The sequence below is a fragment of the Protopterus annectens genome, chromosome 16.part0, assembly GCF_019279795.1.
Source record: "Protopterus annectens isolate FY-2018-M chromosome 16.part0, PAN1.0, whole genome shotgun sequence".
NCBI classification, from domain to species: Eukaryota; Metazoa; Chordata; order Ceratodontiformes; family Protopteridae; genus Protopterus; species Protopterus annectens.
The window spans coordinates 144618255-144636905 of record NC_056750.1 but is presented as its reverse complement, the minus strand read 5'-3'; the positions used below and the strand labels follow the sequence as shown (position 1 = coordinate 144636905).

The following is an 18651-nucleotide window of genomic DNA, read 5'->3' as shown; positions in this document are numbered from 1 at the left end:
TCCAGCTGTCAGACGTTCAAGAAGAGCTCCATAAAAAGACAACTGGAGGGCAAAATATTTCAGAGCATTTTTTTTGGCCTAGGAAGGAAAGCAAAAGCCATGAAAGAACAATGCTAGGGAAAACTAAATACAAAGGGCTGTTTACATCCACAACCCAGCAATACATAAAGAAAACAGTCACAATATGAAGGCCAGAGGGAGTGGAGCTACTGCAACAGTGATCTATTAGAACATCTGTGGTTATGGTAAGTTTACTTACACAATTGTGCTATGATCAACGTAGAGATCACTGTTACAGGAACCTAAGCTATAGGGGTAGATCACTTTGGCTTAGAAAACTAAAAAAAGGAGGAGGCCAACAAACTAAGGCTCCAAGAGCCCCTGGAGAATGGTCCTGGCAAAAGCCTGCTCTGGACTTGGAAACCAGTTTGTAGTACTTTGCAAAAAGTAAGAAAAAAGGAGCAAGTTTGCTGCCACTAGAAAAATATGAGTCCACCCCTTTCCAGAAAACCACAAAAGAAAGCGAAACCCTTGTGAGATGGGCCTAACCCTGGCTGAACTGGCTTATTATGCTGAGTATAACAAAAAGCAATAGGATGAGATAACCACCTGGAAATAGTCTGCTTTAATATTGGCTGTCCTTTCTTCTTACCTTCACAGGAAACAAGATACTAAGCCTCTGGAATAATTAACCTTTTATATTATTCTTGACTCAAGTCTCTTCTTATGGGGGACCAACTGCACCAAACATAGGTTCATAACTGTGTACTAGGCTAATGGCCCTGGAACCTTTACAAGCCTACCCCATAGGATTACCCAGGCATCATGTCACCCAACCTTAGTTCTCAGTGCCTCTGTCGAGTAAAGCCACTGGAGTGATCCCTGGAGTGAATTTTCTATTTCCCATCCACTCATCAAGATTTTTCTTGAAAAGGGCCTGTGAGGTGTGCTGCTTGACATGTATGGGAAGTCTATTCCACAGCATGGGCAGTCTCTGGATTATGAACCTGTCCTTCCAGCATATTCTGCTGATTGTGGTAATGAGTTTGAGGTCTCTGGTGCGTGTGGTGTGGAGAGCTTGGGATTTCTTTACATGTAGCATTTCGAACAGAGCTGGGACAGGCATGGCTTTGTAAGTCAAGCAGCGATAGCCTCTAAGTAGGGGATATGAGACAGAGAATACTTGGAGTTTTTTTAGTTTGTCCATATAGGACAAATGTTTAAGGCCTAGGATCCTCTTTGTGAGGTACTTTTGCGGCCTCTCCAGTTGTTGCAAGTGTTTAGTGAGGTACACGCCAAATGGGGCACTGTACTCAATGATCGGCCTAATGAGGTAAGAATAGAGGGAGGCAATGACCTCTTTCTTCCTGGATGCAAAACCCTTAGTAATGAGATGTGCCACATAGAAGGACTTTCTGACCACAATGACAATGTGGTGGTCAAAAGAGAGGTTGCTGTTAACCTGTGTTCCCAGATCTCTTATAACACCTACTGTGTTCAGTGGATTACCATCGATGTGGTAATTCATGGGAACCATGTTTTTTCCAAAGGGGATGATGACACATTTTTTTGGCACTGAGCCTAAGGCCATAGTTCTGACACCAGTCGTTGGTCTCAGTGAGGCCTTTCTGTAGGATGTCAACATCCCCTGGGGAGCCAATAACAGCTCCCAACTTGCAATCGTCTGTGAACTTTGTTAGCCAGAGTCCTTTCGTGTTGGCCTGGACTTCAGAGAAGTAGATACCAAACAGGAGAGGACCCAGGACCGAACCCTGTGGGACTCCACTCGTGACTTGTCAGCAGTCTGACTTGGGAGTCTGCTACTTTCACATTGTGGGTTCTACCTGTGAGCCAGTTTGCAACCCACCTTGTGATATAGGGGTTGATGCCTACCTTAGTGAGTTTTTTCTATATTTCCTGAATGGGGAATGGTGTCAAAGGCCTTGGCCAGATCACGGTAGGCTGTATGAACCAACTTACCTTCATCCACAGCTCTGTTGACTGAATCAAAGAAGTTGACCAAGTTGAGCAGGCATGATCTAACCTTCACAAAACCAAACTGTGTGGGATACAGAGTTTGGAGATTCCCTATATCCTTGTTTATTAGGTCCATAATGATGCTTTCCATAGCGTTGCATATCAGAATCACCAGGTTAATGGGGCGATAGTTCCAAGGGTCTGTAGTCGCTCCTCCTTTGTGGAGAGGGATGAATGTAGCAGTGCACCATTCAAGTAGGGACAAAGCCTGAGGTGAGGCTGTTTTTGAACAGGGCACACAGGTGAGGTACCAGTTCACTCTGTAGTTCATCTAGAACACAGCCAGGGATATTGTCAGGTCCCATAGAAGCTGTATTCTTGGCCTTGGACAGCGCTGTTTTAACCTGTGCAGCAGTAATACTGGGTGCCTGGCAATCTACTGGTACATACAGATATTATAACATGGTGCAGTCCCCAACATCTTTTTGAATGTATGAACCAGCCTGAATACAACTGTCAATGTAAAGTTATAAGAATATTTGACCATTCTGTCATCAGAAGCTCAATATTTTCAACTGAAACAAATTCAGTCCTTTGTCAAAACCTCAACTAATAAGGCAACAGTGCCTCCTCTCCCTTCCCCCATAAGACGAAGCTAACACCGTTCAAATGAAACTACTTGGACATAATCAACAGAGAAACCCCTGACAGATCTCTATTTCCCGCTCTATATATTATTCCATCAAAGGGGCAAAACTTCCCCTTTGAAAGCTCAACCCAGACAAAACCCCTACTCAAATGTACTATGAACTACATTCCTAAATGTACTTATTTGAAAATAACACATTACAAACACCATACAAGTAAAGACTCAAAAACTAACCCTGTTTCTATCTTAAAAACTCTGGAATTCCATAAGTAAACCTTCATTAAGACCTGTTCATGTCAATATTTTCCATATACACAATACAAAGATCTCAATATAGGCACAAGTGACACCATTACTTCCAAAGAGTACCAACAACAGCCTAATATGTCATCATACACAGGATGGTACACCCTACAAATCGTAAAATGTTTACTGCATGGGGCAAGCAACAAGGTGCCTCACAACCCCAAATTGTGAAAATCCACACTATCATAATCCCTTCTTCACTTAAAGCATTACACAAACCTAGCAATGCACCACCTTTACTGAATCAGCCACACATAAACAGTATAAACTGAAATAAAAATACAAACAGGACAACCATCCTGAATTATAACAAATACAGCACTAATACTGTAAGCCAGGGTGGAATGCCACCATTAAAGTATCACAAATAACCTTTTTTTTAATTGAATAAATGATTTTTAAAAACACACACACACACACACACACACACACACACACACACACACACACACACCATTAAAGCCTATCTTAATCATGTAACTAAACAGAAAGAAAATAAACTGACTCGTTATACATGGCAAGCGCATATGAGGTCCATAACAATACTTCCCTAGAAAACTAATAACCAGAAAAATTGAACAATGTCATCTATCCTATAAACCAAACTTTCAACCAAAAAGATGCTCGAGGAAATTTGTATACTAACTTAAGTGCATTAAAAACATATACAGCTTTAGTGCTTTTGTCCTAAACTGAAACCAGGGACTTCATAAGAACTGATGTCAAAATAGCATTACTGTCTTTTAAACAATTAAGCAACACAATGAGCTCAACTAGTTACAACTATATAAAATATATATTGAACAATATACAAAAAGTAAATAAAACCATAAAAACAGTATGCAAAAAATATCAGAATCATGTGAGCATATATACAAAACATCACATAGTTAAAATTATGCATTATTACAAAAAAGATGCACCTATACCAGACATTAATGCAATTTCAAAATACACCCAATGGATGAGTAATCATACTGGAGATTCTCAGCATTAGTTTTTTAGTGAGAGAATTTAAATACTGTTTGTGTAATGTTTCATTAAATTAGCATGCAAACGAATCATAGATAAACTTACTAAGCTGGGCATTAATCCCTACTTCACTCGATGGGTTGCCAACTGGCTTACTGACAGAACCCACACTGTAAAAGTAGCTGACTCCAAATCCAGCTCCAGACAAGTGGAGTACCTCAGGGTTCAGTCCTGGGACCTCTCTTGTTTGGTATCTACTTCTCTGAAGTACAGGCCAACACTAAGGGACTCTGGCTAACAAAGTTTGCAGATGACTGTAAACTGGGAGCCATTATTGAATCCCCAAATGATGTCAATAATCTACAAAAGGGCCTTACAGAAACAGATGCTTGGTGCCAGAGCCATGGGTTCAAGCTCAATGCCAAGAAATGTATAGTTGTCCCCTTTGGGGAAAAAAAATGTACCTGTGAATTACCACGTAGGTGGCAGTACACTAAACACTGAAAGTGTGATAAGAGACTTAGGGACACAGGTGGACAGTGGGTCTCACTTTCAATAAAGTACAGTTGTGTACACCTACCATAAATGTAGATGTTCGAGTGTCTTCACTGTTGCAGTCATGACTGTAGGGTTCTCCCCTGCCGGCAGGCAGCCCTCGGTCGGCCAGAATCCCAAAGTCTGGGTCCGGCGTCGGCTGTTCAACCATGCTCCCTGACGTCAGAGCGCCAGGAGTATAAAGCTGACAGCCGACGCCATCTTCTCCAGTTTTTCTTGCCCCAGATGTCAGGAGTCCCAAAATGAAAAAGGTCCCATACCCTTTGCAAATACACCTCAGAAGAATGGTGAAAAAAGGAAATACACAAAAGTAAAAATAAGAGGGACAGGAGGGAGGAATCCAGACTGCAACAGTGAAGACACTCGAACATCTACATTTATGGTAGGTGTACACAACTGTACTATGTTCATCATGTTTCACTGTTGCAGTCATGACTGTAGGGTAGAATCCCAAAGCTGAAAGAAAGGGAGGTGGTCATAAAGAGGAAGGGCGGCTAAAAGGCCCTGCAAGACAGCAGAGGCAAAGCCTGCCCTAGACTTAAGAGTAGAGGTAGATTGTAGTGCTTAGAAAAAGTATGCACTGAACTCCAAGTTGCAGCTTCCAAAATGTCCTTGGTAGGAACTCCCTAAGGAAGGCCGCAGAAGTGGCAGCAGCTCTGGTGGAATGAGTCCGTGATACTCCCTGGGATTTGCTTTCCATGGTGAGAATAACAAAATCTGATTCCATGAGCAATCCATTTAGAAATGGTCTGTTTTGAAATGGCTTTACCTTGGGAACTTGAAGCATAAGAAACAAACAATTGTTCTGATTTTCTGATGTCCTTGGTTCTGTTCAGGTAAAAACGTAGTTGTCTGTGTACATCCAAGGAATGTAAGATCCTTTCCCCTTTATTTTGAGGAGTGGGGAAAAAGGTTGGCAAGTGGGTAGTTTGATTTAAAGCCACTTTGGAAACCACCTTAGGCATGAAGGTAGGATTAGTCCTCAAAGATACCCTGTCTTGATGAAAAATAATATAAGGTTCCACAGCTATAAGAGCTTGTAACTCTGAAACTCTCCTGGCAGAGGTTAGGACTAACAGGATAGCTGTCTTCCAAGATAAAAACTTGATGTCAGAAGAGGCAGCAGGCTCAAAAGGAGGCAAGGTTAGCTTTTCCAAAACATAGTTGAGATCCCAAGCAGGAATGGGAGGAGATCTAGGAGATCTTAATTTCTTAGCTCCTCTGAGAAACTGTCTCATGAGCTGGTGGGAAAAGATGGGAGGGTCTGTATTATAATGAGCAGAAATAGCAGAGGCATTATAATGAGCAGAAATAGCAGAGGCATGTATCTTAATGGAAGAAAAAGAGAGACCCTTATGTAAGAGATCTGACAAGTAAAGTAAAATTAAAGTAATGTTAGGAAGAAGAGGATCAGAATCCTGAGCCTGCATCCAGGAACAAAATCTTTTCCATTTTCCTGCATAAGATTTTCTAGTGCTAGGACATCTGGCTTTTAAAATGACATCCATAACCTGCTTGGGCAGTAAAGAAGAAATCAAAGGCCCTGGATTAACCAGGCTGCCAGGCTGAGAGTTCTGACATGAGAGTGTAGAACCTGACCCTGATGCTGGGACAGAAGGTTCGGAGACGGAGGTAAAACCCAAGGGGGCTCCAGGCATAGGTTTTTTAGAGTTGGATACCAAAACTGCCGAGGCCAATTTGGAGCCAGCAAGATTATCATCTTGGGTTTGTCCTGTTTTATCTTCAATAAAACCCGTGGAAGAGGTGGAAAGGCATATCCCGAGAGGTTCCTCCAACTGAATGACAGGGCATCCACTTTCCAAGCTTCTCTGTGGAAAGTCCTGGTGCAAAAATTCTGTAGTTGATGACTGAGATGGGATGCAAAGAGGTCTATGTGAGGACATCCCCAGACTGCTGTTATCATCCTGAATATTTTGGTGTCCAGCATCCACTCGTGTGGATCCGAAAGGTTTCTGCTCAGACTGCCTGCCAGGAAGTTTTGTTTCCCTGGTAGAAACTGAGCTTGAAGATCCAGATTGCAAGCCAGAGCCGTGTTCCATAGATCCATGGCTAGTCTGCAAAGGGGGTAGGAATGAGATCCCCCTTGCCTGTTTATGTACCACATAATTGTGGTGTTGTCTGTCCGTATTAGTAGTTGTCCTGGTTGTAAAAGATTCCTGAAGGCCAATAGAGCTTTCTGAACGGCTAACATTTCCTTTAAGTTGATATGCAGGTGCTTCTGATCCTTTGTCCAAAGGCCCTGCAGACAATTGCCCTGAAAATGGGCTCCCCAAGCATAATCCGAGGCGTCCGTGGTTAGAATCTGAGTGGCAGGAGGCAGACGAAAGGGTTTCCCTTTGTTTAGAGCACATGCCCTGGACCACCAAAGAAATTCCTTTTGAAGGCAAGGAAGGATGGAGATCAGTATGTCTAAACTGTGGCAATGCTGAGACCATACACTTTTTAGGTACCACTGTATTTTCCTCATGTGTAGTCTTGCATATGGTACGAGAAGGATGCAGGAGGCCATGTAACCCAAAGCCTGCAGGAATTTCCTTGCAGATAGTTGAGTTAGAGTTGCCAAGGTTTTGAAAGTTGAAGCCAGCTGTAATTGTTTTTCGGATGTCAGCAATGCCATCTGGGTTGTGGTGTTTAGAAGTGCACCCAGAAAAGTTATCTGTTGTGATGGTGTCAAATTTGACTTTTTTATGTTTACAGAGAATCCCAGGAACTTGAGGAGGTTCTGTACAAATTCTAGATACTGGAGTAAGACATCCTTGCTGTCTGCCTGAATTAGACAATCGTCCAGATAAGGGTAAATTTGAATTCCCTTGAGTCTGCAGTAAGCTACTACTGGAGCCAGGCATTTGGTGAAGACCTTGGGCACAGTAGACAATCCAAAGGGCAGCGCAGAGAATTGAAAGTGATTCGATCCGGCCTTGAACCTGAGGTATTTTCTGCGATCCTGCCTGATGGGAATGTGTAAATATGCCTCCTTTAAATCCAAAGTTACCATCCATGCATCTTTGGACAGCATTGGAAGTAGCTGCTGTAGAGTAAGCATCTTGAATTTTGGAATCTCTAGAAAGGTGTTCAAGACCGACAGATCCAGAATGGGTCTCCATGAGTTTTGCTTCCTTGGAACTAGAAAGAGCCTTGAGTAAAAACCTTTTCCCATCTCTGAAAGAGGAACCAGTTCTATGGCATTCATAGCCAAAAGAGCTTCCACCTGGTTTAAGGCCACCGTCCATTGATGTTTTGGAAGGTCTGGCCATCCACTTGGCCTTGGCAAGGTATGAAAATGGAATTTGTAACCTCTTAAAACCACATCCAAAACCCATTTGTCTTGGGTTATTTGAGTCCAATTTTGATAAAAGAGAGTTTTCCTCCGAGAGGGGCTTCCAGGCAAGAAGTTCCTGTAGCCCAACAGAGGGAGTCATTGAGTTTGTTTCCTTTGAGATTGTGACCTGTCCTCTCCTCCCTAGGGGTGGAAGCAGTCCACTGTCTTGGTCTATAAGCAGCTTGTGTTTGAGGCCTCCCTCTGGAGCGCCTATATCTACCCCTCTGAGGCCTGTCTGAAGTGGGAAAGGACCAATTTTTTGAAGGCCAATTCCTGCTAAATCTAGGTGGCTGTACTTGTAAGAAATCTTTAACTGTTTGCATGGATTTCGCCTTATCCTCCATCTTTTTAATCACCTCTTCAGCTTTTGATCCAAACAAAACATTATGCTGAACAGGAGCATCCAATAATTTAGCCTTTACTTGTTGAGGTAAATTTTGTTCCTTTAGCCATGCATGCCTTCTAATGACTGTGCCAGAGGCCGCAGCCCTACAAGAAGCCTCCAAGGCATCAAATCCACAGTGTAAACCATGCTTCCCAACCTGTTCAGTGGCATGCAATAAGTCATGTAATTCCTTATCATCTGCACAGGCAGAAATGGAAGTAAGCTTTTGTTTTAAGACAGACAAGAGAAATTGCTGGTATTTAAGCATATGAAACTGACAGTTTAAAGCCCTAATGGACAAAGTAGCAGAAGTGTACACCTTTTTGCCCCATTTTTCTAAGGATCGAGAATCCTTTTCAGTAGGAATGGGATTTTTGGCAGAAGCGGCCTTAACTCCCTTAGGACCCTGAGAAATGGTTTCAGGGTCAGCAGCAGGGTTCTTGTATAAAAACTGATGGGAATCAGGAACCCTGTAACATCTATCAGGCTTAACAGGAGCAGGAGGAAAAGAATCAGGGGTTAAGTTAGCCTCCGAAAAGGCATCATCCACAATATCCAAAACAGGAGGAATAGCCAGGGGTCTATGTTGGGGAAGAAGAAGAAAATCCCACAGTCTTTTCTTGGATTCCGAATACTCCTGTCCTTCCCAGTGGAAATGTTCCCTCATTTCATGCAAAGTTTCCCCAAAAGAGAAATCCTCAGGGGGAGAAGCTGAAGGAATGGATTCTTCAGCATCAGAATCCTCATAAGGAGGGAAAGAATATTCCTGATCAGAAGAAGAAACTGAGGAAACAGAAGCCTGATCAGAGGAATCATAATAAACATCCTGCCTTGGCCTTTTGTCTGGAGGGGGATGTGAACCCCTAATCATAGTAAGTAAATCCTCCGCCATCTTGAGTAACTGTTTCTGTGACTTGGGAGCCGGTTCAGAAGAGGTCTGTATTGAAGTCTTTGATTTAGAAGGAGTCTTTGCCTTTGTCTTTGGCTTTGCCTTTACTAGTAGCTGAGTAGGCCTGAAAACCCCTTCGGAAGCCGGTACCTGCACAGTGGCTCCAGACCCATCCAAAGGAGCATTGTCCGAAGGTCCTGCAGCAGAAATATTTAAAGGCCTGGTTGGCTCCTCATGAGAGTCCGTTTCGGCCGTCGGTTCTGAAATGGCCGACGACAGGGGCTGCAAAAGCGCCTCACTGACGATGGCCGAACCTGAAGCTGGCTCCGCTTGTGCGCTGTCATCAGATTTGGACCTCGGAGGCCTGTCTTTATCCTTGCGACGTTTGTGAACTCTGGTAGCCGGGACCGTATCTGACGACATTTTGTAGTTAAAGCGCCTACCGAAGTAATGAAAAGCAAAATCGTACCTTTGCTTAATTGTACGTTGATTGAATCTAGCACAAAACCGACAACTAGCTACGTCGTGTTCAGGGCCTAAGCAAGGAATACAGTAAGAATGAAAATCCTTATGAGGTATTTGCTTCCCACATGAAATACAATTATTAACTTTTTCTGACATCGGAGTGGAGCAAGAAAAAAGTTTTCCCAATGGGGTACTTAGCTTTGAGTGGAGAAGAAAGTCTTCGGACCCAAGTATATAGAAAATTTCGTCAGGAGTCAGCCGACCGGCACTTGCGAACTGCTATCACCGCACGGCAAGAAAGACTGGAGAAGATGGCGTCGGCTGTCAGCTTTATACTCCTGGTGCTCTGACATCAGGGAGCATGGTTGAACAGCCGATGCCGGACCCAGACTTTGGGATTCTGGCCAACCGAGGGCTGCCTGCCGGCAGGGGAGAACCCTACAGTCATGACTGCAACAGTGAAACACGATGAACATCCACATCGCCACAACAGTCAGGAAATCCTTCTATGAGGCACACCTCATCACTAAGGGCTTTTCATCCAGAAAAAAGGCGGTAATTGTCCCACTGTACTCTTCCCTCATTAGACTCATTATAGAATACAATGCTCCATTTGGTATGTACCTCTCAAGACATCTGCAACAACTGGAAAGGCCACAGAAATACCTCACTAAAAGAGTCACAGGCCTAAAACAGATACCTTATGCTGACCGCCTTAAAAAACTCCAGCTATACTCTGTCGCATATCGTCTACTCAGAGGCGATCTCTGCTCAAGATACAAGGCCATGTCAAACCCAGAGCTGTTGGACATGCTACACTTAAATAAATCCCCATCCCTCAGAGCCACACGCTCCAGGGATCTAAACCTTGTCATCACAATAAACAAAACATGCTGGAGGGATAGATTCCTGACCCAGAGACTCCCCAGACTCTGGAATAGACTGCCCATACATGTCAAGCAGAGCACCTCTTTGGCCCTCTTCAAAAGGAACCTTGATGATTGGATGGGAGAAAGGAAATTCACCCCAGGGATCATGTCAGTTGCCCTGCTAGACAGGGGTCCAGGGAAGTAAATAGTGTGGGAAGAAATAGCCAGGGAATTGTTATGGCTAGGCTTCTATAGGCCCTAGGGCTGATAGCCTAGTACCAACCTATGAAATTTCCTGCAGTTTCTTCCTTTTTTACAAACAAGGTCAGCATATTGTTCTACGTAATATTTCCGTCCACTTAAGCAACTTACATAATGTAACAACACAAACAAATGTTTGTACAGTCAGTTTAGCAACATATCTCCAGGAATATCTCCCAGGTGCCAAACATACATCATAGTCATCATGCAACTACTTCTTTCAGTACATCTCTTTAGTGTTCAAACTGCAAGCCTAACAGATTCAAAAAATGGAAACACTCATACATTTTTATAACAGCAGCCACCTTTTAAATAAAGCATATGCATTCTAGTTGGGATGAAAATCATCAGGACAATTAGAAATGTTAGCTTATATATTATCATCTATCTGCAACACTCCACAATCACTATCATGAACTAAGATCACTGCTCCACGGTTTGCTTACAATCAGTCTGAAAACAAAGGTTGACTTTCAAATGCATATCTCCTTCTGGGTTGTGAAAGGGATCAGATCATTCTTTTTCATACCATCAAACAAACTGTACTAAAACACTCCTAGGTTTTCTATATGCTTGCTCAGTCATAGACAAAGGCAACCTGCAGTTCTTTTCAATATGGAGGGGTTTCTTAATGATGCCAGTCCATAGCAGTATCTTTGTTTTTACACAGTCAGATCATCATCTTCTCCTTCCAAAATTCCACTTAATGTTATACGTCTCCTTTTTAGTCTCCAGCAAGACAAATCACTGGTCAGTATAAACTGTATGTCCATAACTTTTCACAGTATTATTACGTACTTTGGCAGATCTCCACTTTTAACAGTAACAATGGTACCATACTGCCCTTTATACATCTCATAGGCTTCGATCACTGAAGACTCCATCAGTTTAGTATAACACAGTAATCCAGACAACTGCATTAACTTATACACAGTCACATCATACACAAAGTAAACATCCTTCATTCAACATTGCAAAGCCCTCTTTTAATGATCTGCTCCACTGCCAAACCACACACCCAATACAGAAACTTCCACTGCTTCTTCCAAGACTGTCTCTTCCCTCAATTTTTCCAAATTGTCTGCCATCATAACATTCATAATTCTACAATGTTCGAATCCTGTCAAACTATCCTTAATTTATCAAACTTTAGAATTAAGAGTTACAGCAGTTTATACTCCAACAACAGCAACATTTGAAGGACATCCTGTCAAAGCATCCCGAAATTTCTTCCCTACAGCCTTATCATTTCCTCAAGACTTGCACCAGTCACATGAGCCATACAATGACACCGCTTACACTTGGATATGCAAACTTTCTAAATCTTTATCTCATCTCAAATGATTCTACATCTATATTCTACCCTCATCTGAATCTGAACTTTGAAGAACTTCCTCATCAGCTTATCCGCTTCTGAAAGGCTCCTATAGGACCTGATGTAGGAACTGGTGGACTGGGGCTGAGACTCTCTCCCTGGGGTCTCTTGGAGGAAAGAGACTGGAGCGGAGAAGAAAGAGGCTCTAAAGAGAACCTGGAGAATGGGTATCGGGAGACTTAGAGACGTTCAAGACTGCACTAATAGAGCAAGAATCATTGAGTCCAGGAAAACTAGTGGCATCTAATCTCAACTGCCATTCTACTTCACATTTAAGTGTTCTTCTATAACTAGACCCCGCAGATCTCTACGAACTTGCTCTATAGCCAAAAGGTCCAAACTTATAGACATATTCTTTTTCAATACGTCTGTAAAATGCATTAGTGGATTTTTGTTTATGAATGATGGACAAATGTTCATAAATACATTCCTTCAGTCTTATGGAAGTTTTTCCAGCACAAAAAGTGGACATGACCTGCACTGACCTAAACAGACAACCATCCTCTAGGACTTAGAGAAGTTGTCAGATCCAAGGATGTGGGATCCAACTGCTTTCACTTTGAATCTAAGGAAGTTGGATCAAATTTCTTTCGAATTTTTGTAGAAGGCTCTGAAGACTGAGTAGACTTAGGACAGTGGGTTGGAGACTGCTTTCATGATACTTTTGTCCCTGAAGAGGCTTTGGATGACTTTACCAGGGTTTGAACTCCTGGAGTGGAAGAAGAAGAAGGTGGCAGCTAGGCTTTTACAACTAACTTGTTCCAATGGTCACTAAGGGCCCGGGAATTAAAAGCTGCAGTTCGTGTTTAAGTGAGAGGCTCCTAGGCAGTAAACGCACTCCCTGTGGGCATCAGAGCTAGGGATCATGTGCCCACAGGAAGTGTATTTCTTAAAACCCATCTTTTTTTAAGACATGTCTAAAGAAAGGGGGAAAAGGAGTTTTTTTAATGGATTACCAGCAATGGTAGGGTAAAGAGGATACCCTATACAGGATAGAAGAAAAAAGGAAGTGAAAAGGAGGAAAAGTACCTAAAATGGTGTTGACAGATATCTTAAGGTAGAAGAGAAAGTGAAACTAACACAAAAAAAATCTTGAAAAACTAGGTAACGGAAGTGGGTGATGTGAGAAAAAGAAGTTTAAGAGAAAGAAATTTGAAACTGGACTTACTGAAAAGAAATAGAACACCCAGAAAAGCTCTCTGAGAAGGATCCACTTCTGTAATGATATGGTGGCAAACAAGATCTGAGGTGTAGCAGGTTGATCGGGGCATTGTGGGTAAAGACAGTAGCTCGAGAGTCATATCCAAGAGTCTGGTAAATGTGGCAGAACTGGATCCAAGGTCAGATCCAATACCCAAAAGTACAGAAATAACTAAAAAGACAACATCAGATGTGGCAGTTTTACTATGCATTTCAGTGGCAGATCTGACAACAAAGAAAGGGAATGCATTTCCCATTACTTGGGAGTCATTAAAGTAGCTGCCAGGTCTCATCAGCACTAACATAAAGACAGAGAGAGCTGGAGTCTATAGAAGATAAAACCTTATTCCTCTTAATCAGTTCAGTCTCTTCTGAACAAAATGTTTCACCTACATTGCCTTTCTTGGTTCTGTCACATATTTCTTCTTGGAATTCTTTAGAATATTAGATATTTTTCTTTCAAAAAAGGTTTAATGCATTTTTATCTCTATCTAGTTTGGAAACCTGTTTAATGTTCAGAGTCATCAACATTCTGGTCTGGACTGAGACAAAAGTGACAATTTGTGTGGAAGTGTTTGGGAACCAATTGAAAGTTATCCACCATAGCCAAAATATCTGTCAGCATCAACAAACAGATAACTGTAAACAAAACTGAAAGATGGTGAGGAAAACTTTCAAATGCAAATTAAAATTGTTATGCAGAAAAAAATATATATTCGACTGCAACAGGGAAAATGGTGAGAAGAACTGATGGGAATACAACAAAACACAGGATATATAAGAAATCACACTGTCCTCAGTACCAGGAAAGCATGGCAACGACACTTGTCTTGCACAGAAGATACTCACTAAATTTTAACTGGGAAAGACCAAATTTTATGATTTACTGTTACAGTGACTATCCCTGAAGAAGATCATTAATCTATAAAAAATGGTAAAGCAATGAACAGTCTGCAGTTGAAATGGACAATAAAAGACTATGACCTGTTAACACAATTTTTCAACATTTCCCCATTTACTTTAGATGTTATTATTTAAACATTAGTGCCATCCCTTTAATTTCACAGAAGTGGTCTATATAAACAAGACAGGCAAAAACACTTTGAAAAAAATATGTACTGATTAAAGGAAAAGAAAAAAATCAAAGCAACCTCACAGATGTTTCTGTAAACTGCCCTTTAACACAACTGATCACCAACCTTTGGATCACGAACAATGAAGTCGGGATAATAGTTTTTGTTGATCTTCAACCATCCTGGGATTTTACTGGGTTCCTGAAAAGTAAAAACAACTTAACATTAATATTTTTTAATGCCAGAACATGCAATAACCCATAAAATGACTCATTTTTTTGTTTTCTCGTTAACCATTTTGGACAGGGTTGCCAGTAGGCTACTAAAGCAAGCTGTTACAGACCACAACACAAAGTCTCACATTTACTCTTGCTGATAATGATTTCCTGTCTGAAATGTTCAGAGAAAAAGGTGAGAGTGACAGGGCACCAAAATCAAATAGTACTGAAGACAGCAACATTCTGGGAAAGAAAGGTGGGAGTGATAGGGCACCAAAATTAAGTAGTACTGAAGACAGCAACGTTCTGGGAAAGAAAGGTGGGAGTGATAGGGCAAGTAGTATTGAAGACAGCAACATTCTGAGAAAGAAAGGTGGGAGTGACAGGGCACCAAAATCAAACAGTACAGAGGACAGCGCAATAAGGCAGCTTGAACGTCACAGTGTTTTCCTATCCACAAAAGCTTTATTGGGCATTATGCAAATACACAGAATGCTCACTTCCCAAGTATGTTTTTAAAGTTTTATTACAATTTCCTCTTAGGCTAGCTATTTACCCAAGGTGAGTCTAATACTGAAGAGTATATAATGGCAAACTGTACTTGCCAGCAGGAAGATTTAACAAGGCGGACTTTGTAGCACTAAAAACAAACAAAAAAAAAACTATGTACACTTTCTACAAACTAGTTAAACCAATAACTATCAAGTTAATTATATATAAAGGCAGAGGCTTCACTACTTTTGAAAAAGGTCTGCAGAATTTTCTCTTCAGAAATGGTGGAACTTCTCTAGGATAGTTTTATATCATAATAAAACCAATGACCAAAGAGAAGAAAAGAGAAGATAACACTGATACTGAACAGAAACTCATGTATTTCTACCACAGATGTGAACTGAACCAAAATTAAGGCAGTTTCAAGAAAACACAGTTGTGTCACTTACTATAATTGTAGATGTTTGAGTAGGTCAGTGTTGTAGTACAGATTCTTGGGTCTTCCTGCCATGCAGAAGCCTGCAGCCGACCCGATTTCCAGAGTCTTAGCACCATAACTAGCTGACAGATGTCTGACAACCGATGTCTTGATGTCAGGGTATAAGAAGGGTGTCCGTCGGTGTGATCTTCAGGTCTTTCTAAGCAGTGAACAATCACTCTGATGCATGAGGATAGCCTGCCCTTCCCAGTTGTCTGAATTTGAGTGTAAAGGAGGAAAATCACTGGTGGCAGAGACTGGGTGATGGAGATAAGAGGACTATCTGCAGAGAGCTCCTCTACCCCTTGCACCCAGCAAGGGGAAGACAAGTCGTCAGCAGGTAGAAGGGGTTGCAGGGTGGGAGTATGCACTGTAACACTGATCTACTCGAACATCTACAATTATGGAAAGTGTGACACAGCTGTACTATGTTTGTCATATTCAATACTGTAGTACTGATTCTTGGGAGGAGTTCCAAAGCTAAACAATAGGGTGGATCACCTGTGGGACCATACGATATAAGATATTGCAGGATGGCAAAAGTTAAACCTGCTCTAGCTCTGAAGGCATTGTCTAGGTTATAGAATCTTGTGAAGGTGTGCACTCTGTTCCATGTGGTTACCTCTACGATGGCCTGGGTGAGAACTCTTCTGAGGAAAGCAGTGGTATTCATACCATGTCTGGTAGACTGGGCTTTAATATGCCCAGGTAAATTCTTTCCATGGTGAGAGTAATAGAACTTAATGCAGTTAGCTATCCATTTAGAGACAGTTTGTTTGGAATCAGGTTTGTTGTGTTTATCCTCTGCAAAAGCCACCAGCAGTGCTCTGCTCTATTAGGGCTTTCTGCCCTGCCTACATAGTACCTGATCTGCCTGTGCACATCCAGGGAATGAATGACTTGCTCTGCTGTGTTCTGGTGATTTGGGTAGAAAACTGGTAGGTGGATAGCCTGGATTAAACTAAGCTCTGATACCACTGTGGGCATAAAGGTTTGATTTGCTCTGAGGGTGACCCCATCCTTACAGAAGACCGTGAAAGATTACTGAGACACAGGAGCTTGTAGCTAAGAAACTCGCCAAGCTGAAGTCACAGCTAATAGGAAGGTGATCTTGCAGGTGAGCATCTTTAGACAGGCTGTGGCAACAGGTTCAAAGGGAGGCAAAGTTACTTTTTTAAGTAATAACTTAGATCCCAAAGTGGAATGTGGTTCCTTGTAGGTGGTCTCAAATGAATCACCCTTTTTAGAGTAAGTTTCGTGCGGGAGTATGAGAAGATAGGTGGAGGAGTGTTCAGACAAGTTGAAATTGCAGAAGCATGTACCTTAATGCAGGAATAGGAAAGTCCTAGTGCAAAGAGGTCTGACAGGTACTGGAAGACTGAGCTGACGCTTGTTTGAGTAGGATCAGTGTCACTGCTACAACAGGCGGAATTTGTTTCAATTTTGCCAAATATAATTTCCTAGCACTGGCCTTTCTTGCTTCTCTTAGAATGGAGAGCACCTCCTTGGGATAAGAAGACATCCTAGGTGTCAAAACCTAATCCTCCAGGCTGCCAACTTGATGGCGGCTAGATGGGGATGGAAGACGGACCTCTTGACCTGGTTGAGATCCATCTCCTATGATAGCATGTGGAATCTCCCCTCACTGAGCATCAGGAGGAGGGAGAACCAGTGTTGTCTTGGCCAGAAGGGGGTCTCTAGGATCATGCTGGTTCTGTCTGCTCTGATTTTTGTTAAAATCCTGGGAATACATAGAGAAATCAGTTTGTCCATGTGAAGAATTTATCAATCTTCCAAGATCATGTCTGTTGTGTTCTGCAGCAGAACTTCTGTAGTTGCTTGCTGTGGAGAGAGGTAAACAGATCTATTGAGGAGATCACCCACTGTATAGTCAGATCCAAGAAGACCTCGCTTTTCAGCATCTATTTATTGGGGTCTAGAAGGCCCCTGCTTAGAGAATCTGCTAGGGTACTTTTCTGTCTAAGAGGCTATGAGAGTTAACACTACCTCTTGATCCAGCATTCAAATTTTTCTGACAAGGTTACACAGGGTAGGACAAAGTTGCCCCCCCTCCATCTGTTTATGTACCACATAACTGTGGTGTTGTCAGTCCAGATTTGCAGTGACCCTAGACTTAAGTTTTGTTGAAAGGCTTTTATGGGCAAGTAAACTGCTAGTAACCCCTTTTGGTTTATATGTAACTTCTTTGCTGTGGGTACCAAATGCCCCGTACCTTCAGGGGGACTTAAGTGGGCTCCATAAGCTATGTCTGTGTTGTCTGTAGTAAAAGTCTTGTTTGCATCTGGCAATGTGAAATTTGCTCTTGGGTCCCTTTGTATAGTGTTCTTCCTCCACAGGAGTTCTCTTTTCAGGCATGGAAGAAGGAGCAACAGGGTTTCCAGGGGTTGGGATCACTGTTCCCAGACATTTTTAGAAACCACTGAAGTTTCCTCATACGTAACTTTACAAATGGAATCACAAGGCTGCAAGATGCCATTTACCCCTGCATCCTCAGGAATTCTCTTGTGTGATGAGCTACTCTGGAAGCAAACAAGTTAGGTAGCCTGTTAAGAACACAGTCTTGTCTTAGGGAAGGAAGGCTTGCTGTTGAACAGAGACGATGATGGCTCCTAGGAAGAGGATCCTTGTTTGTGGTACAGTTTGAGATATTTCAAGATGATGTCTGCAAGGTGGCCAGAGTTTATGAAGTGGATCTTCCTGAATGAGACAGCCACCTATACAGGGGTCAATATGAAGGGGTCCTATCAGATAGTCAAACTTCTGCAAGTTGGAACCTCATATGGTCGAGACCATAAGTTGGAATTTGCAGAAGTTAGAGCATTTCAACGGAAATCTCCATAAGGGGAGGATTCCGTTTTGATCACTGTGGTGCGATCTCGCAGTTGGTATATTTAAGTAGCGGTGGTGGGGGGCACAGGGAGGCTTGCCCCCTGCTTACAACAGTTTATTTTGTTTTCTTTTCTTTTTTTTTTATTTTTTATCCATAGTCGAAGTTTTTTTTTAACTTCAAACAGGATGGTTCGAACATTCCATGTTCAAAGTTATTAAACTTCGACTATGTGAAATAGACCCAATATGAACCCCTAGAGTTCTGCATTGTGCTATCAAAGTAGCTAAGCATTTTGT

General features: G+C 42.1%; 1 protein-coding gene across 1 annotated transcript in view; it reads right to left on the bottom strand.

Annotated features, from left to right (window-relative positions):
* Window positions 1-18651, bottom strand: part of LIG3 (DNA ligase 3) — a 1243614-nt gene that overhangs the window by 468460 nt on the left and 756503 nt on the right. Inside the window, exon 17 of the mRNA XM_044058542.1 lies at window positions 14443-14517. Coding sequence (XP_043914477.1) covers window positions 14443-14517 — 75 coding nt within the window. The remainder of the gene's footprint in view (window positions 1-14442; window positions 14518-18651) is intronic.